This window comes from Gopherus flavomarginatus, chromosome 21 (genome assembly GCF_025201925.1).
Source record: "Gopherus flavomarginatus isolate rGopFla2 chromosome 21, rGopFla2.mat.asm, whole genome shotgun sequence".
Taxonomy (NCBI): domain Eukaryota; kingdom Metazoa; phylum Chordata; order Testudines; family Testudinidae; genus Gopherus; species Gopherus flavomarginatus.
In genome coordinates this window covers 16,671,260-16,689,110 of record NC_066637.1, presented here as the reverse complement: position 1 = coordinate 16,689,110, position 17,851 = coordinate 16,671,260, and the positions used below count along the sequence as shown (strand labels likewise).

The following is a 17,851-nucleotide window of genomic DNA, read 5'->3' as shown; positions in this document are numbered from 1 at the left end:
CCCTGCTGATCTGCTCAAGCAGCCACTCAAAACACCCATGTGGTGGTCCTCATCCGCCTGCCTTGCTCCTGGAGTTGAACTGTTGCAGGGCTGCTGGGAGGTGGGAGGTGCTTGGGGGGTCGGGGAGGCGCTGATCTGCAGGGCTGCCAGGGGATGCTTTTTTTCCATGGGTGCTCCAGCTCTGGAGCACCTGCGGAGTCGATTCCTTGGAGCCTCAGATATCGGGCGTGAATCAGGCAAGGTCCTGGGGAGATGGGGAGGGGTGGATTCTCCGTTACACCATCCAAGAGGGAACAAAACGTATTGTGCCCCAGTCCTCTGCAGGTTCAATGCAGCGACACAGGTATGTGCTATGGGGAGGGCATGGGAGGCTGGTGACTTAGGGGGATGGCATCCAATTAACCCTCCCAGTAGCTGCCTGATGTAGGTGAGTCACATGCTCATGGGGAAACTGAGGCATGGCATCTCTGTGGCAATGCCAAGAATAGAACCCAGGAGTTCTGCCTGGACAGTGCTGTCTCTTGGTGCGTCATGGCTAACAGGTGCTAGCTAAGCATGGCTATTCAGGCATCCACCTGTCTCCTCTCGCTTCTGTTTCAAGAGGCTCGGCCTGTACCGGCCCCACAGCCTCTCTCCTCCCACCCCAGCTTCCCTGTTGCCATTCATGACAGAAATAACCCAATCAGCGCCCTGTCGGTGGGATGAATTAGGGCTCCCAGCGCTGGGCATTTTCATCCAATTACTGACAGTAACAGATGTGATGTTGTCGAGCTGCCGGCTCCCTTCCCCCTCCCGCAGCCGGCTCCGGCAGGAGCCCTCGTCAGCGGAGGAACACATTCCTTCTGGAGCCCTCGCTGCCGTGCCAGCTAATTAGACCAAATGGCGGGCTGTCTGTCTCCGGGGGGAGCAGAGCTGTGTGTGTTGCTGGCGCGGTGCTTTCTTATCAGCCCTGCCATAGATCCTGCTCTGTGCAGTTGTGGTTTTTATTTTTTTTAAATGCTAACAAGGGCACCAGCTGGAAGAGGACAGTGCTTCTTCTGCTGTCTTTAATCTACAAAGTTCCTTTGCCGTGGTAACATCCTTCCCTCCTGTCCCCGTGGAGTCTGTGTCGCTTTCGTGGTGTCCTCTGACTTCAAACACTTACCCGAATCTCACTGGGGTCCCAGGAGCTGGGGACCTTCTAGTCTCTTTCCATGGAGCCTTAAACATTCCAGATCCCTCACCAAATTCAGACTAAGCCTCCCGGTTCTCCCCCTCCTCCTTGCTCTACCAGCTGCGAATCATCACTCGGATCTGCTCCAGCTCCTTCGTGAAGTGGCTCGTAGTCGGTGCCAATGGGGAGGTGGCCTTCTGGGAAAAAATGCAGGCTGGGCTTTGCCTGGCACTGTGTGTGCTGGTGCTGGCTCCGTGGATGTGTTTGGAACGTGGAGGTGGGGAGGTTGTGTCTGGGGGGCTGGGGGAGGGGTGTGGCTCTCTGTACCCACTCGCTCCCCTGTGGGGCTACGAGAGGAGATGGAGTGAATCCCAGCTGGCAGTGCCCAAATCCTTGCTGGGCTTCGCCGCAGTGGAAGGCGCCAAAGGGACATGTCGTCGTTTGAGGATGGGGGGAATATTGAAGCAAAATGCAAAGCGTGTGACCCAGCGTTGGTTGCGCTGCAGCAAACTTCCTGCAGGGGTCCCCATGCTGGACTGGTGCCGATCCCAGCAAATCTGTGCCCGGGTTCTGCGTGCCCGGGCACCTATCAAATCCCTGCGCCGAGGGATTCGTTAGGGCGGCGATCATCGGCAAAGGCCTTGACTTCTCCACCCTTCCCCATCTGTTTTATTCCCTCCCATCCCCCACTCTCGTGGCTTCTCCACACGAGCTCCTGGCATCCCCGTCCGCCACCTGATCCAGGCGGCTCTGTACAGGCCCCTCCCCGCTCCTTCTCTAGCCCGTTCCTAGCAGATGGGCTGCGTCCCGGTGCCTTTGCATGAATAAATAACGTCAGTCAATTAAAACAAGGCTAGAAGAGCCCCCATGAGAGGCTAACTGGGGCGCTCATTAAAGGGCTAAATGCCATCGGCAAAGGCTGTAGTCATGGATGATGGGGTGTCCGGAGGGGGGTGCCCTCATCTGTGTGCCCTGGGAGAGCAGCAGAGTTGCCAACCTCCAGGATTGAAGGATGGTCGTGTGATGAAGCCTCCAGGAATACGTCCAACCAAAACCGGCAACCCTAAAGAGCAGTTCCTGGCCTGGAGCTCTGAGCAAGAGCTTGCTGGTTGTGCCAAGTGGCCGGCTTTGCCGAGAGCATCCATCAGTCTCTGATGCGCTGGCCGGAGCAATCTGTGGTGGGCCTCCTGCCCCCTTGACCTGTCCAGCTGCAGGTTGTCTGTATCTAGTTCTTAGCTTCGTAGGCCCTTTGTGGAAGCCCTGGCCTAGTGACGGGAGCTGCGTCATGGGGGCTGCTTAAATTCATCCGTGTGCCTACTGGAAACAGCAAGCGGGAGGATGGGGAGGTGCAGTTAGGTGTCTAGGGATGGGCTTGCTATGGGGCAAATCTTGCCTCCACTCTGGGAACCATCCCATGTGCTTCATCGGGGAAGGGGGGGATTTTATCCCTGCCGATTACGCCCTCCCTCGAAGGTTTGCTGTGTTCTGGGCTCAGAGGAGCCGTGCTGGGCTCCCGTGGAGAGGCACCCAGTCAGCAACTCTCTCAACCGCATCCCTCGCCAGCCGCCACTGCCAGAGCTTTGGGCTGGGCTCCTTGAAGGCCCTGTGGTGCTGCCATATCCTGCCCTTGCTGGGCTATATATCGTGGGGGGGCACCCTACGCACCAGTCCTTGTCTGCAGATGCCTCTAGGCACTGGGGGTATTGATCCCTGCAGGTGATGGATGCTTTGACTTCACCCAAACTGCAGCACATTTAGGGTCAGGCTTGTCTAAACGCTCCCCTGCTTGTGCCCTCTGTGTGTCTCCTCTGCTGCATTTTGCTGCCAAAACCAAGGGTTTGCTGCACTCAGAGCTGTAGTGTTAGCACAGCTATGGGAGAGCGAGCTGGTGCTTTTGTCCTGACTTGTAGATCATCAGTTCTGGGTCCCTCTCTCTGTGAGGTTGAGAGGGAGAAAATATGCATCTCTGCCTGCCTGCATATCAATCCCAGGCTGCCTGGGGGATAGAAAAAGCAGGAAAAGTCCCAGGTTTGTCTTAGTCAGTGGAGCCAGTTTGCTCTGATGGTGGCGGAGGGAATCAAGATGTAAAAGAGAATTTGGGCCTATAGCTCCCCACTCGCTCCGAGAACGATTGTGGGTTTTGCAAAGGCAAAATTAGTCTAGTGGTCAGAGCAGGGAACTGGGAGCCAAACAAAACGTGTCTGGTTTGTGCTGCAAGAGTTCATCCGAAACTCTGCCTCCGAGGCTGAGATCCCTGCGTTTCTCCCACGCCCAAGGTATTGATCTGTGGGTTGGAAGAGCTCCAGAGCTCAGCTGTAACTGTAGGAGGCTCTCTCGGTTCCATCATGAAACCTTCAGACAGGACGCCTGGCTCCATTCCTGGCTGGGCCACGAGCTTGTGGCGTGACCTTGAGCAGATCGCTTTGGGCGAGACTTGGAAAAAAGCCCACGTGATTGATCCTGAGCCGCTTAGGTACTGCTGGACAAACCTACCCTGGGCCTGTCTGTGATTCTGTTGCCCCATCTGTTAATAAGGCTACTTACCTACACTCCTTTCCAAAAGGTGGTGATCTGAACGCGCGGCGGCATCCGATTCCAAATGGAAGTGGGCTAGCTAAGATCTGAGGCAGGTTTTGAGATCTTGTATGAGGGCTGTGTGCTGGACAGTGCCTGTTCTCCCTTCCACCTCGCCACTACAGCTTCCGTTCAGTTGAGATCTCTGTAAATATCCCATGCGCCCGTCGAGAAGCTGGCTATGGAAAACCAGACTTCAAAACAGTGTCTCTAAAAATAGCTCTTCCAAATCCCCCATGGCCAGAGCAGGAGGAGAAGAATCAAGCATTTGATGTCTCTGCGGACCAGTGAAATGTCCAGGCTTGTGTGCAAACCATAGATGGCTCTGCCAGGGGGTTGGGGGAGTGGGTTTGCTGGCAAATCACGGGGCAGAGGGCCATCTTCTCTACCTTGACGGCTTGTAATTGTGCAGCCAGGCTGCTGTGTTTCGGGGAGCATGTGATTAGATTCCACGTCTCAGCACTTTGAGGTGCAGACGCGCGGTGGAGGGGGTCAGGGAGGGGAGAGCATTTTGGCTCTTGCATTTACCTTCATGCTCATATGATGCTTCCCAGCAATGCACTGTCCAGGCCTCGATTGATGGTGTTGTGTCCCCGTCTCTCTTCCAGCTTGGAGCCGTGGTGCACAATCCTGTCCAGTCCTCGCTGCTGGGCTTCTCTGCCGTGAGCACCTCCCTTCCGCAGGGGTATCTGTGGGTGAGTACGGGCTGAGCTGGCCTGCGTGGGGAATGGCTCCTGAGAGTCGAAGGCTAGAGCTTCCTGCTAATCCCAGTCGAGGCTCTCCCTCGATGGTCTGACTCACCTCAGGCTTGAGGTGCTCAGATACCCCGGTAATGGGCAGGAGTGTGAAGAGGAGAGATGCTTTGTAAGGGATTCAACCAAGTTGGTTTTCCTGGTCAATCCAGGCCAGCACGCTACTGGCACTGTTGGCGAGTGTCAGATGGGAAGGGGATTGGCAGCAAGGGGGTGGGCAGTGAAATGCCACAGCCCCAGTTATGCCTGGGCCTGGGGTTTTGGTTCCTTGCATGGAAATCAGCTGTTCAAGCAGGGCCATGTGTAAACTACCCAAAGTAATTGCAGTAATTAACCCCCTGGGTGCTGCCTAGTGTGTCTGCGGCATGGGGTACAGGCCCCCCTGCTCCACCCACCGATGCTCCTTTAAGGAGATCCTGTGCACCTCCTAGAGCTTGCAGACCAGGAGGGGTCACTCTAATCAGCCCGACCCCCACAGCCCCTGGCCAGAGAGCCTGACCCAGAGTCCTGCACGGGAGGAGCTGCCATGGGTATGGTCCAAGCAGCTTGTCGTCCCAGTCTCCACCCAATGGCAAAGCCGGGGGAGAAAATGGGGCACCCTGTTGTTTGCCGAAGGGGTGGGGGAATATTCCAGCCTGCAGGGGCAGAGGTTCAAAGCCCCTCTGGGTGGCTTTCTGCATCCCCACAGGTTGGAGGAGGCCAGGAAGGAGCAGGGGGCCAGGTGGAGATCTTCTCACTCAACCGCTCGGTGCCCCGCACGGTGAAGTCCTTCCCGGTGGCCTCCCAGGTGCTCTGCATGGAATACATTCCCGAGAAGAGCAAGGAGGAGCAAGAGCAGTTCAAAGCAGAGGATTCGAGATCGGCAGCTGACCAGCCCTCTGCCCCGCATCCCACTATCTGTCTGGGGCTGCAGGATGGCAGGTGAGGGTTGGGACGGGGGCTTGTCTTTGCAGCCTTCTCCGTGGAGGCAGGTGTCCCCCAGCACAGCCATGGCGACCGCCCCGTAGCCATGCTGCGTGTCAAGCGCCACCAGCCTGCTAACACTTGCACTACGCTCTAGCAGTTCTGTCGGCTGTCCAGCTGGCTGGCCCTTCTGTTGTTCTCCGTCTGTGGCTTTCCTCCTCCTCTGCACCCCAGTAGGATTCTGAGGATAGCCAGCGTCTCCCCCCGGAAATCTCAAGTCTTACGTCCCCCTCACCCGCCTCCACTCCTGGAGCAATGGGCAGGGCTAGGCGTTGAGCTTCTCCACCCTTCCTGTAGGGGTCACTGATTTTTAGGGCTGCTCCTCTGCAAATTCTTCCTGCCTCCTCCAGCCTGGACAGTGGAAGGCAGAGGCCAGGCCCCGGACAGGATCTGCAAATCAGATCAGATAGATCCCCACCTCCCCATCTATCCCCCATAGCCCTTCCTGCACCTCATGGTCTTGTCTCCACTTGACGCCAGAGGGATTCAGACTCCTCTGCCTATGCAGGTAAAAATAATCTTTAGGAACTGGCTGAGTTTTGAGTGTTTGCAGCAGCAGGACGTCTCCCACCAGCCAGGAGCCTGCAAGGACCAAGCTCTGGGCATCCATGATTTTCCCAGGCTTAGCTCTGTCTCACTGTGAAAATCTTGGTGTTGCGTGTGTTGATTTGCCCACTGCTGTCACTTAGCTCCATTGCTACGGGTAGCTGCCAACCGGTAACCCTAACCTGGTCGCACCCCTTGTTCCTAAGGTGGAGCCCTGAGTTTGGCATTGGAGACACCAACCATGCACGTCATCAGTCCACGAGCTCCACGTTCAGACAGAGCCGTGGGAGCCATAGCTTCCTCCCTGGCTGGGATCTCTCCCTCCCGGAGCGAACGCACTTTCTGGCTTAAATCATTTGCATGGCGGAGCTGGGCCATACCTTTCTCAGTCCGGGAGCAGATGGGGGGGGAAACAGAAACATGAGAGATCAGCTTGGGGTGGCATGTTCAGAACCTGCTTCATGCAGGTGGATCGGATGGATCTGCTCCCGCTAACCACTCTGTATGGGGGACTCCTGGCGCAGTCGGTGGCTGGCAGGACTGGACTTCGTACAGGTGCTCACCAGTGTCGCTCTGGGCTTTCCCACTTCTCCCTCTCTTTAGCATCCTGGTGTATGGCAGCGTCGACATGGGGACTCAGTGCCTGCTGAGCTGCCGAAGCCCTGAGCGGCAGCCTGTCCTCTGCCTGAAGCATAGTGCCGAGTACCTGTTTGCCGGACTGCAGAACGGCACGCTAGCTGCCTATGCCAGAAACAATGGTGAGTGTGGGAGTGGTGCACGGGGAGGCGGGCGCTTTGCTCTTGACGTGCCTTCCCCAGGGATCTGGAATGAGGCTGGGGAGACGGGAATGGTCTCCCAGCTGCGGGGCCAGTCTCTTTGTAATGCCTTTGCCCTGGCTGCAGTGGGGCCGCTAGTTAACCCTTTGCTGCTGTTGCATTGGAGCATCGCCCGCGAATCCGTGCCTGGAACACGGGTGTAATGTGCCCCGTGTAGCTGGGAGGGGTGGAATTGGATCTTCCTACCGGCTGCCGTGCTTGGACTCTGGCCAGTGGCCTGCAGAGTAACATGGCATGTTCAGAAGGGAAGGATGAGTCAGGGGCATAGGTTAGCCCCTAGGGTGTGGGAGCCTTGCATTCAGTTCCTTGCTGTGCCACTGACTTCCTCTGTGACCTTGGCCAAGTAACTTAACCTTTGTGCATCATTTCCTCTATCTCTAAAACAGGAACAGTGTTGCCCTGCCTCCCAGGGGGGTTGTAAGGATAAATGTCTCAGATTGTGAGGCACTCAGCTCCTGCGGTACTGAAGGCCATAGACGTACCAAAGAGAGGTGATGTGATATTAAAGGGTCCCCTATACAGCAATAGTTAGTGTGATATCTAGAGCGCTGATTGGATTTACCGGCCTGCAGTTTTCAGTCAGTTATTGGCTATTCAGATACAGTAATTGTGGCCTGCCTGCATGGTCCAGTTGGGATTGGATTGCCCTAAATCTGTCAGGGGGTTGTCACAAGCAGGACAATACTTAACTGATCCAACGGAGAGACAGGCTTGTCCAAACTGTCCCTGGACCCCATAGGGAAAGTTGGTCCAAGTTTATTGCCAAGTGGTTTTTAAAACTTTCTTTCCTGCTATTGCAAATATATAAATATATAGAGAGATGTTAATTGGCTGTTCAGAATGCAATTGCTGGAATTCAGGATTCGTAACAGCTGCAGAAATAAACTCCTATCTGAGAATTATAGACTAATTTCCTATTGACGGGCTGTCACTTCTCTCTGGCAGAGAAGAGACTGGTTGTCTCCAAATGGCTTTTAAACTTCCTTGCTCTAACTTCTAGTTGGCCAACGGACGTTTGTTTGGAGCCATTCAATCCAAGGAGCCTTTCTTGGCCTGCCAAGCTAGACAAGGGTTTGCCAAAGTGACACATCTGTCAGGATCACTTATTTCTCCCTTTTCCAGGAATGTCCATTTACCCGAATAAACAGAGTCCAACGAGGGACTGAGACTGATTTATGTGGCTGCCGAGGGCCAGAGCAAAGCCATAAACGCCATTCAGGTTCTCAAAATAGGCCTAAAATGGTTCGTACGTGCTGACCATTATCTTGGTCTCCATCAGAGCTTGAACCTGGGACCTTCAGCGCCCAAAGCGTGCACCCCTGCACCTTGAGCTAAACGACTAAGCCCGTGGGCTGGTATCAGCAACAGACTCATAGCCTCAGTGGATCAGGCATAGGGGACGATGCCTGAATGGCGGGTTATGCAGAGTTTTGGGCTAGGGATGATTTCCCCCTCTGGGTTGGCCATTGGAAGCCAGGTATTGTACGTAATGGTGTGGGGTGGTGAATGCTCGTTCCTGCGGCCCTGAGGTCTCTGCTTTGCTCCCTCTCCTGGTGCTGCATTAAGCTGCTGGCATGGCTGTGTCATCGCAGCCCGTTCAGGGTTATACACCGGGGGGGGGGCGTGTGCGCAGAATGCTGACGCCACTTGGCAGTGTGTTGGGTTTTTTAAATGAGTTTTTGATAAGGCATTTATAGGTTTTAATTTAAGGGGGAGAGGCGAAAGGAAGCCATCTCCCAGGCAGGTGGGAGTGTGTAGGAATGTAAATACGTGCACATATCTTCAGGGTTCATGGAGCTCTCGCTCCGTTGGATAAATACGGTAGGGAACCTGGCTCCCTTCACCGCACGGAGCGGGAACAGCTCTCAGCTCCGGCTCTGCATATCGCTCCTCTCCTCTGATCTGAGACATCTCCACCTCCTCCCGGCCTCTCCCCTGCTGCTGGGCTTTGCTTTTTTGGGGGGTATCTGGCTCCCTGGGACTCATCCACTTCAATGACCTGCCACTCTGTGCCCCCTTCACTTCTGTTTCTAGTGCAGGAGGTTACCCTTAATAGCTGAAGGAGGGTGGCGGGGGTGGAGGGACAGGAGTGACTTTCTTGGCTGGTTTCTGTCCAGGCGTGTGGTGAAAGGGGCAGCAGACTGGTATGGCACCCGGAGGGAGCGCATGGCATTGGTTTGCAGGGGTTCCAGTGAAGATCTCTGGAGTTTTGGAGCACAGCTGTTCAGCCTGGCTTTGGAAGGCAGCTTGGGCCTGTCTACTCGTGTTTTGGGCACCTGTTGGCTCTGGGGATCTGGGGAGGGGGCCTGGGTTCCTTTCTCTCCGAGGTGCAGGATCTTTAGAGGCTGCAAGCTGGCTGTTTTCTGGAATGCACCTGGAGTTCTCAGGGCTGGTGGTCTGCAAAATCCTCTTTAACTTTATAAAGGGAGCAGATTCCCTCTGGAAGCCTTTCAGGGATAGCAAACAAGAACCCTCGCAGTGTCGTTCATTACCGATTCATCTCCCTGACTCCCACTGCTCTTTAATGTTCTGCTGAAGCCATGGGAAATCTTGGTAGGACAAATCTGTGTCCGTGAAAAGCGCAGTGACGGCGGGCCAAGGTCAGTCGGCCCCACCCAGGGTCTGTCACCGGGTCTCCTGTGTTCGGGAAGGATCTGCAAGGTGGAAACTCGTGGTCTCCGTCCTATTGTCCCGGCCCAACCATGTAAACTGCACCGATGTGGGTGGTTCTCATCCTGTTAAGCCAACGGTGGGGCCCAGTCCTGTGAGGTCCTTAACTAGTCCAGCAGCCAGAGATGAAGGTGCTTGATGCGTCAACGGGGAGTGTTTAGCCTACTGGCTGGCAGCTGGATTCAGACATTGCCCTCAGCCATTGTACAGCCAACAGCTGATGTGGAGCTGCTCCGCATCACTTCACATGGGCCCCACTTCCAGAGGCAAACCCAGCCTAGTCTCATTGCTGGAAGGGGCTTGACTAGATGAGGATCCTGGGCTCCAGTCTCGAGGAGCCCCCCGAGGCATCTGCCTAGGCCATGGCCGCTAGGCAGGGCACTCTGATCACTGGAGCGCAGAGAGCCTGGATGTCCTGGTGCTATGGCTGTGGTGCGTGGACGGCAGTCACAAGCACACCTTGGTTCACCCCACGTGGAAGGGGATTTCTCCTTGGCACGAGGGGAAGAATCCCATGTCTGCGGGAATCCCGAGGGTCCTGATTGCAAGGCGTGGTATGGATGGAACGTGGGTGGTTGTGGTATTTGAGGAGATGCGCCATCTTCACCATGAGGGTGCAGTCTCCACCCTGCTCCGTCGCTGGGTGCCCCCTTTCACCCAGCGCTCTGCCTGCTTTCTCAGCCAAAGAAAGGCCATAAGAAGAGAAAGCGAGGGATTCGCAAGGCCCCTGCTGTGGCTCTTCCGGTTAATCTGAGCCTCAATTATTCATGTGCTGCTTTTCTCTGGGATGCCGTTAAAGTCGGGTCCACTCCGGTGGCCCTGCCTCTCAGCAGAGGTGAGCCGGGTGTCAGGCAGGTGAGCCCAGGGAGACTTCATTCCTGCTGGGATTTCCATGGCTAAAGTCAGCTCCTGACTTCTGGAATTACTGACCCTCCCTCCCACTCCCAGTGTAGGGACCAAGGCACCGAGAGATGGTTGGGCAGTAGGAATGAAGCAGAGTTGCGTCCATGTGCCTATGAAGCGTCCTATTCCCCCACAGGTGCAGGCACACTTGGAGGAGAACAGTTTACTGCTGCTGCTAGGGGACGGAGCTACTCTTGTAGGTCAGGTGTAGAAGTCTGTGGTTTGGGGCTGAATGCTGGATGTTCTCCCACCACTGCCAGCACATAGGGTGGGTCACTGCATTCGCCTGGGGATGGCTGGGCCTCCACTCTGGTGGGTGCCTCCAAAGGTGATGGCCCCCATGGAACTCTGACCTTGCCGTGGATGCAGTTACAAGGCTTTCCATGAGGCAATGACAGCTGTGTGTGTCGCCTTATGCCAGCGTTCAGGCTGCATCTGGAGCCTCTGAAGATTAGAGAGTTGGGATGGGTCCTACGTCTGGCTTTCACGTGTGATCAAGGAGACCTAGTGTGACTCTGGCTGGCTGGAGGGAAGGGGCTGGATCTTGATTGCTGCAGGACTGGCAGGGGGCTGAGAAGCCCAAAGGCATTATGGGAGGCATGGGGGAGGATGCTCTGTTGAGCTCCCCTCTCCTGCTCCTGGGAGACCCATTTTTGCTGGGTTAGGAAATACCCCTGTGTGACCACTAGAGGGTAGGAAAGAGCCTGAATGAACCTGCAAGTCTGTACAGAGACATTCGTAATGTGCTTGGGTCCCTCTGCCCCTCCACGAGCTGAACAAAGCTGCGGTATCCCCTGAAAGGGGCCTGGCTCACATGGGAGCAGTGCCCCAGTCACTGGGCAGAGCTGTGCTTGGGCTCTGGCTTGGGGGGGCGTTTGAGGGGAAGGCAGGGAGCGTGTAGAACAGCAGAGGGTCAGACTCCACCAGCTCCCGGGATGGATTAAAGCAGCGGGGCTTTGGAGAAAGGAACATGTGCGGGAACGTGGCTGCACTAACCTTGTAGTTACAGAGAGGGAGGCTAGTTCCTGAGCTGCAGTATGATCCCAGATGTGGGTCTCTGCTGATCCCTGTCCTCTGGCTTTAACATGGAGCTAGGCAGTCCAGTCTTCCCAAGGCTTCGGGACCTGGCCATCGGCCAAAGGCGGGTGTGCAATCCAGAACGCTGACAGTCCTCCATCCCTTGTCTGCTCAAAGGAGATCTGCTAAGGGCCTGGGCTCAGAAGAGCAACCCCTGGGCGTCGCCAAAGGGCTCTGGTTATCAGCCCTCGGATTTCGGAAGTCTCGTGCGGTGGTGCTGGGAGTGGGCTCCCAATGGTGAAGTGCAGCATGGTGGGAATGTCACTTTTCCAGTTGAGCTAAAGGGGCTTTGCCTTTTGCCAGTGCTGCTGGTGGCACTTGTCAGGGGCATGGGGTCCTAGTGAGACCAGTAAGGCTGCCTGGAAAGCCAGAGAAATCAGGGATGAGGGAGGTAAGAGCTAATCTGGGTTGAGTGTCCGCAGAATGGCTCTCCCCTCAGCCTGGGCACACCAATGCTCATGTTGATAGCAGCTGGTGATCGTTAGGGGATCCCTTCCTCTTCCAGCTGGTGTTCCCCTCAGCATCTCCTCTGTGTGCCGTGTGGGAACCGTGAGTGTCATGTTTGTGACAATACGTCACCGCGCTATTACTTGACACGTGCCGCGGTCGTTTTCTGTGCCGCTGCATCAGGAAGCTGCTAAGTTTCTTTCTGTTCCATTTCCCCCCATTCCTTCTCCTTGACCAGAAGGGCAGAAATTAGCAAAGCATCGGTTTACTCTCCCTTCCTCTTGCTTGGTGGGACGCCAGCATCTCAAGCTTTTCCGCCCTAAAAAATTATTTGTAGTTTCTTCCAGGGCTGCTCCTTAGAGCCCAAGGGTCTTTGGGCCAGATCCCCAGTTGGCACAAACTGGTATAGCGCCCCTGAAGTCAGTAGAGCTGTGCCAGTCTGTGCCAATTCTGGGTCTCCCAAACCCAGGAAATGGACAAGGTGGCTGACCAGCTGCTTTCAGTCCTGATATTCCGTTCTTCTGCAGAGATTTTTCGTGTGAAGCACCTGATGAGGGCTTGGTAAATAATTCAAGAAGAAATGTCTCCATAAATTCTCTTGCAGATTCTTAGGCCGCACGTAACTGGTCTGTTCTTTCAAATGAAATCACACATTTTCTGGAACAGCCGATGTTAAGTGAATATTGCAGAAGGGCTCATAGAGCTCCAAAAAACCATCTGAGATTTGAAAAACAGACCTTACGGGGCGAGACTTAAATAGATTAAGATCATTATCTTATCAAAGAGAGGGCTAAGGGTTGACTTGATTACAAACTACAGGTACCAGGGAAAAGAGATCTGCTGTTAGGAAGCCCTTTCATGTGGCATGATGAAGGCATGACAAGATCCAATAGTTTGCAGTTTAAAAAAAAATCATTTGGGGAATAAGATGCTAATTTTTAAGTGAGGGCAATTAGCCACTGAAACAGCTTAGCAAGTGGTGGTGGTGAATTCATCACTGCAAAGCTTTAAATCCAAATTGGATGTCTTTCGAAAAGATGCTCTGTAGTTCAGCTGCAAATTAATCGGCTCTGTAGTGTCACTTCAATAGCAGGAAAAAATTTCCTTCGCGGCAGGAATGATGGGGTGAAATTCTATGACCTGTGCTATCTTGAGAAAAGAAGACTGGGGTAGGGGGGACCTGATGGTCTTCAGGGCTGTTCTAAAGAGGATGGTGATTTATTGTTCTCCGTTTCCACTGAAGGTGGGACAAATAGTAATGGGCTTAATCTGCAGTGAGGGATTTAGGTTAGATGTCAGGAAAAGATTTCTAACTACAAGGATGGTTAAGCTCTGGAATAGGTTTCCAAGGGAAGTTTTTAAGAACGGGTTGGACAAACGCCTGTCAGGGTGGGTCTAGGTTTGTTTGGTTCTTGGTCTTTCCTCAGCACCGGGGGCTGGGCTCTGGAGGTACCTTCCAATCCTACGTTTCTATGGGCTTCAGTGCAGGCCTGGGCTCTGAATGCCGGATGCTGATAGTGGTTCCTTCCAGGCATTAAAAGCTGTGAACCTTTGCAGACGCGACTGCATGAGGAACCTGACTAGAAGTGAAGCGTACCCAATCAGGGAATGAACCATACAACCTGACCTGGGTCTAATGAAAATGGTGAGAGTTTTAAGGTGTCGAATGTGAGACAATGCTCCTGGCTGAGTGGTGGGCAGAGAATTATTGCCAATGACAAGTTGGAGAGCAGCGAATTGTGTGCGTGAACAGGGGAGATATTTAGTGAATAAAAATGACCTGGTGGAAATGTCCCAAAGGCGTTGAGGAACCTGAGCTGGAAACATCCTGCCTGGACTCTTGGCCGCAGTGCTGTGGAGGTGCTGGTTTGTGGTTTCATACTTCGGGTTGAGTTCAGCTTGGGGCTTCAAGCAGGGATTCAACCTCCGTTTCGTCTGAAGAACAACGGCGTGTCCTCCCCAGACTTGCAGCACACTTCCCCTTTGAGTCCAGAGAAGCAACGGGCATTGAGCGGGGAATGGTTCTTCCAGACTGGATGTGGAGTTGAACTGCCCAAACTTCCTCAAAGTCTAGGGCTGAGGGCCCATCAGTCCTTTGGGCAGGGCCCCTTCAGTTCAGATCTCTCAGAAGCCCGGCACTCAAGTGACTTGCCCACGCTTCCTCAGATAGACTCACTGATCCGGGTCCTGTCTCTGCTGGTGACCAACAGCAGAAGCAAGGAAGGTGTGAGACACCTTGAAGTTGGGAGTCTAGGAATAACCTACCCATGGGGGGGAGGGGGCTGGGTACAGTTCCTTCTTGAACCAGTTAGAGTGGATGGGAATGGTTATAGAATATCGGGGTTGGAAGGGACCTCAGGAGGTATCTAGTCCAACCCCCTGTTCAAAGCAGGGCCAATCCCCAGACAGATTTTTACCGCCATTCCCTAAATGGCCCCCTCAAGGATTGAACTCACAACCCTGGGTTTAGCAGGCCAATGCTCAAACCACCAAGCTATCCCTCCCCTCTGTGGCCTGCAATGTACAGCTCAGACTAGGTGACCTGACCTTAGAGGCCGATGTGTGCTCTGCCACAGGAGGGGTTTCTGTCCCAGCTTGGCACCACAGTGAGAACCCCCCAAAGGCAGCAGGCGATTGATCTGCCCCGTTTCCCTGCGCTGCACCACCCGCCATTGGCAGCGTCATGGCTCTTTTTTCTTCTCAAGTTCTCCGGTTTAATCCGTAACCTCGTCGCTTTAATTAGAGCTTCCTGAGCGTCCCCGTTTCCCTGAAGAGATGCCGCCGCCTCCGGCTCTTTCAACCGTTTGTAGAGTCATGTGCGCTGCGGGGCGGGAGTTGGGCAGCAAAGGGATCCTTTCATGGTTCATGTCAGGCAGGTGCCAAGAGGGGTCAACCTGCAGCAGAGGCCGCCGCTCAGAAAATACTCGGGGTGGGAAAGGTCATTCCTGCCGCGCCTTTTGTGGGGAAATTGGCGCCACGGGATGCCCTGATGAAAGAGCCGAGGCAGTTCAGTTCCTCTTAATGACAGGCCAGGCCTAGCGCAGGGAAGTGCTGAAGGGCACGGGAGGAAAGCTGCCGCACAGCCGTGTGCCAAGTCCCGTTTCTTAAGTTGCATTTCAAAGCTCTGGTGCAAAGAGCCGCATGGTGCTGCCGCTGCAGACATGCTTCTAACTGGGCAGATGTGCGCTGCCGTGCATGTTATCTGTGATCCCCTCGCACCCCCGTGCCCAGCTCCCTCTTGTCCCATCTGAGAACCCCCCACCTTTCTCCTTGGATCCGTTTAACAAACGGAGCTAAGTGGCAGTTGGAAGGGCTGCAAGGCTGGAATAATCACCACAAAGGCAGGGAAATGTGACTGGGTCTTGTGCGAGGAACAGCCCGTTCCCTGCAACAGGGTGCTTTGCGCAGGAGGCCGCAAGCCAGCCAAGTTCTGCCACCTGGCTCGGCCTCCCCCCCCGATCTGTTCTCCATACTCGTGGGATGGCAGAGGAAAGGGAGTTAGTCCCCTGGAGGCTGCCTCCCAAGTTCAGGGAGAGTGGCAAGGGAGTTGTCACTGGCTGGAAAAGACGTTTGCACCGTCCTCCCCAGTATTTTTGTTCTCTCTGTGTGAGCAATCCCACGCCATCCCCTCTCGCCCGCAGCTTGCAGCCTGGTTATAAATAGACCGTGCATGCTGTCAAGGCTTCAGGGAAGAGAACTGTGCTTGTTTTCCTGCTGCCGCATTCAGAATGTGGAGGCATCAGGTGAGACTTGATTTGTAGGGGGAAGAGACGTTGCTGCCCTGCTGAGCCAGCCACCCGAATTCCTGTAGCAGGCCAGCTCCCCTCTTCTGCCTCCAGCCCTGCTGGAGATGCCTCCACAGAGGGGTGGATGTGCTGGGGAGGGCCAAGTGTGAAGCCAGAGGCTTCCAAACTCAGGTCCATGGACGCCTGGCCTGGGTTCTGTGGGGAGCGTCGGACAGATCCTGCCCACTTTCAGTGGCTAACGCTCCCTGGATGTAGCTGTTGGCAGCGACATCTTTTCCTGCTGTTTACTGTTGCATGGGATGAACGGCCGCAGGTGTCCCAGGGAGTGGTGAGCTGGTAAACAGGCAGAAGGATGGTGCAGGAGTGGGGCTCCAGCTGTCTATTGAAATGTGGGTCTGCCATGGTCGTAGCATGAAACGCCCCGGGCTGGGTTTCAGCTGGGGATCAGAGTCTGATCAGAGACTCCTGAGGGTAAAGCCCTAGGCGTTGGGGACTGAGATCTGGCTCCAGGGGGCCTTTCCTCCTCTGGTCTATGATGACAGGTCTCTGATATTTGCTCTCCTTTTATTTTCTGCAGGGGGGCTGTGGGACCTCGAGGCGCAGCCCACCTGTCTGGAGGTGGGGACCGGACCGGTGCGAACCCTGCTGACTCTGGATGACACCGTGTGGGCCAGCTGTGCCAACCAGGTCACCGTGCTGGATGCTGCCACCCTGCAGGCTCAGGTACTGCCGTGGTTCAGTGCCCCTTGCCACGGGCAAGGCTGGGTGCCAGGATTCCAACCTCCTTCGGGGTGGGGGTTCTTTCCTTTCCGCCCTCCCCACATGTACTCTCAGCTCCTTGAACTACTTGCTGGGTGACTGACCAGCTGTCCCAGATGAGACCTGGCCTAGGCTCCTATTGGTGCTACACTGACCTAGTGTCGACTCCTCTCCCCACTCCTGCGTCTGCGTGGGACGTCCCAGTGAGTTCCTGGCCTGTGCTCTCTGCGTGGCTGCGCACAGATTGCTCTGGCTGTGAGATGCGGAAGGTGGCTGCGATGGGGTGAGCTTTGCCTGCACTCTGCGAGCAGCCAGGGGTGGGGAGATAAGATGGCTGAACATGCTGGGGTGAGACTCTTGCTGCTTGGGGTCACTGTGGCTTTAGCCCACCTGCCCACGCAGCCCCAGGGCTGTCTCATCCTTAGTGCTGGCAAGTGTTAACTCTAGCCACTCTGGACCGAGCCTGGCCTACCCTGCATGCTCTTCCAGGAGACCTTTGTCTCAGGCTTGTTCCTTACTTGCTTTGACGCCCTGCGGAGTGAAGGCCGGAATGATTGCAAGGGAAGAGGCTAGTGCCTGGGGCAGCCTGGCTGTGCGCCCCTCTGCTGGGGCTCTGAGCAGCACGGGAACGGCACTCGGACAGCAGGCACAGAACCCGTGGGAGCGTGTGGCCAGGCGGAGCTTCGTGCTCTCGGTGCTCCTGCTCGCGTGTGAGGTCCCTCTGACTCCTGGCTTCGGATGCGGCTGGAGAGTGACTGGATTAGGAGTAGTGGGATGAGGGGAACTGCCAAAAGCACTGGCCTGGTGAGCCGGAAAGGGGAATGCAGCTGCTGCTGGTTGAGGGAGATGGGGAGGAAGGAGCAGCCCCCGGCAAGGTGCCTGGGATAGCCAAGCAGGGATGCTGGGTGCTCAGTGGTGGCCAGGAGCCCAGGGCGACGTTGAGGGGCTGTGTGGGTCGAGGCAACGAGTGACGCTGTGCGAGTGGGTGAAGATGGCACCAGAGCTACGTAGGGAGGAGCCTGAGGACAGAGCCGCTCAAGGAGAAGTGTGGTGGGTGAGGACCGGCTGTGGGAGGGTGGATTGGTAGAGAGCGGGGAAGTTGGCAGCATGACATGCAGCCCGGCTAAAGGATCTGGAATGTATTTGGGGGTGGGAGGGGGTTGCTGTTTGGATATGCCCCAGTGCACACAGGATCTCCTGTGCCCGGTGGGACTGGCTGACTTCATCCCAGATGCTCCCCCAGCCAGGATGGGCTGAGCTCACTTCCTCAGCCAGAGGCCACTGCTCCAGTGCCTCCGGGTGTGTCTGCAGACCAGAGCTCCATCTAGTCAACTTCAAATACCAGCCGCTCTGAAGTGGCGGCAGGCTGGGCTCGCTGCTTGGGTACCTGCTCTAGGACCCAAGTGGCTGGTGCAGCCCGCACTG

General features: G+C 55.5%; 1 protein-coding gene across 7 annotated transcripts in view; it reads left to right on the top strand.

Annotated features, from left to right (window-relative positions):
- The window catches only part of ARHGEF10L (Rho guanine nucleotide exchange factor 10 like), a 162,728-nt gene that overhangs the window by 112,210 nt on the left and 32,667 nt on the right, over positions 1–17,851 (top strand). For all 7 annotated transcript variants that reach the window (XM_050931312.1, XM_050931309.1, XM_050931313.1 and 4 more), the window contains 4 exons: positions 4,336–4,422; positions 5,168–5,400; positions 6,592–6,746; positions 16,245–16,390. In XM_050931312.1, coding sequence (XP_050787269.1) covers positions 4,336–4,422; positions 5,168–5,400; positions 6,592–6,746; positions 16,245–16,390 — 621 coding nt within the window. The remainder of the gene's footprint in view (positions 1–4,335; positions 4,423–5,167; positions 5,401–6,591; positions 6,747–16,244; positions 16,391–17,851) is intronic.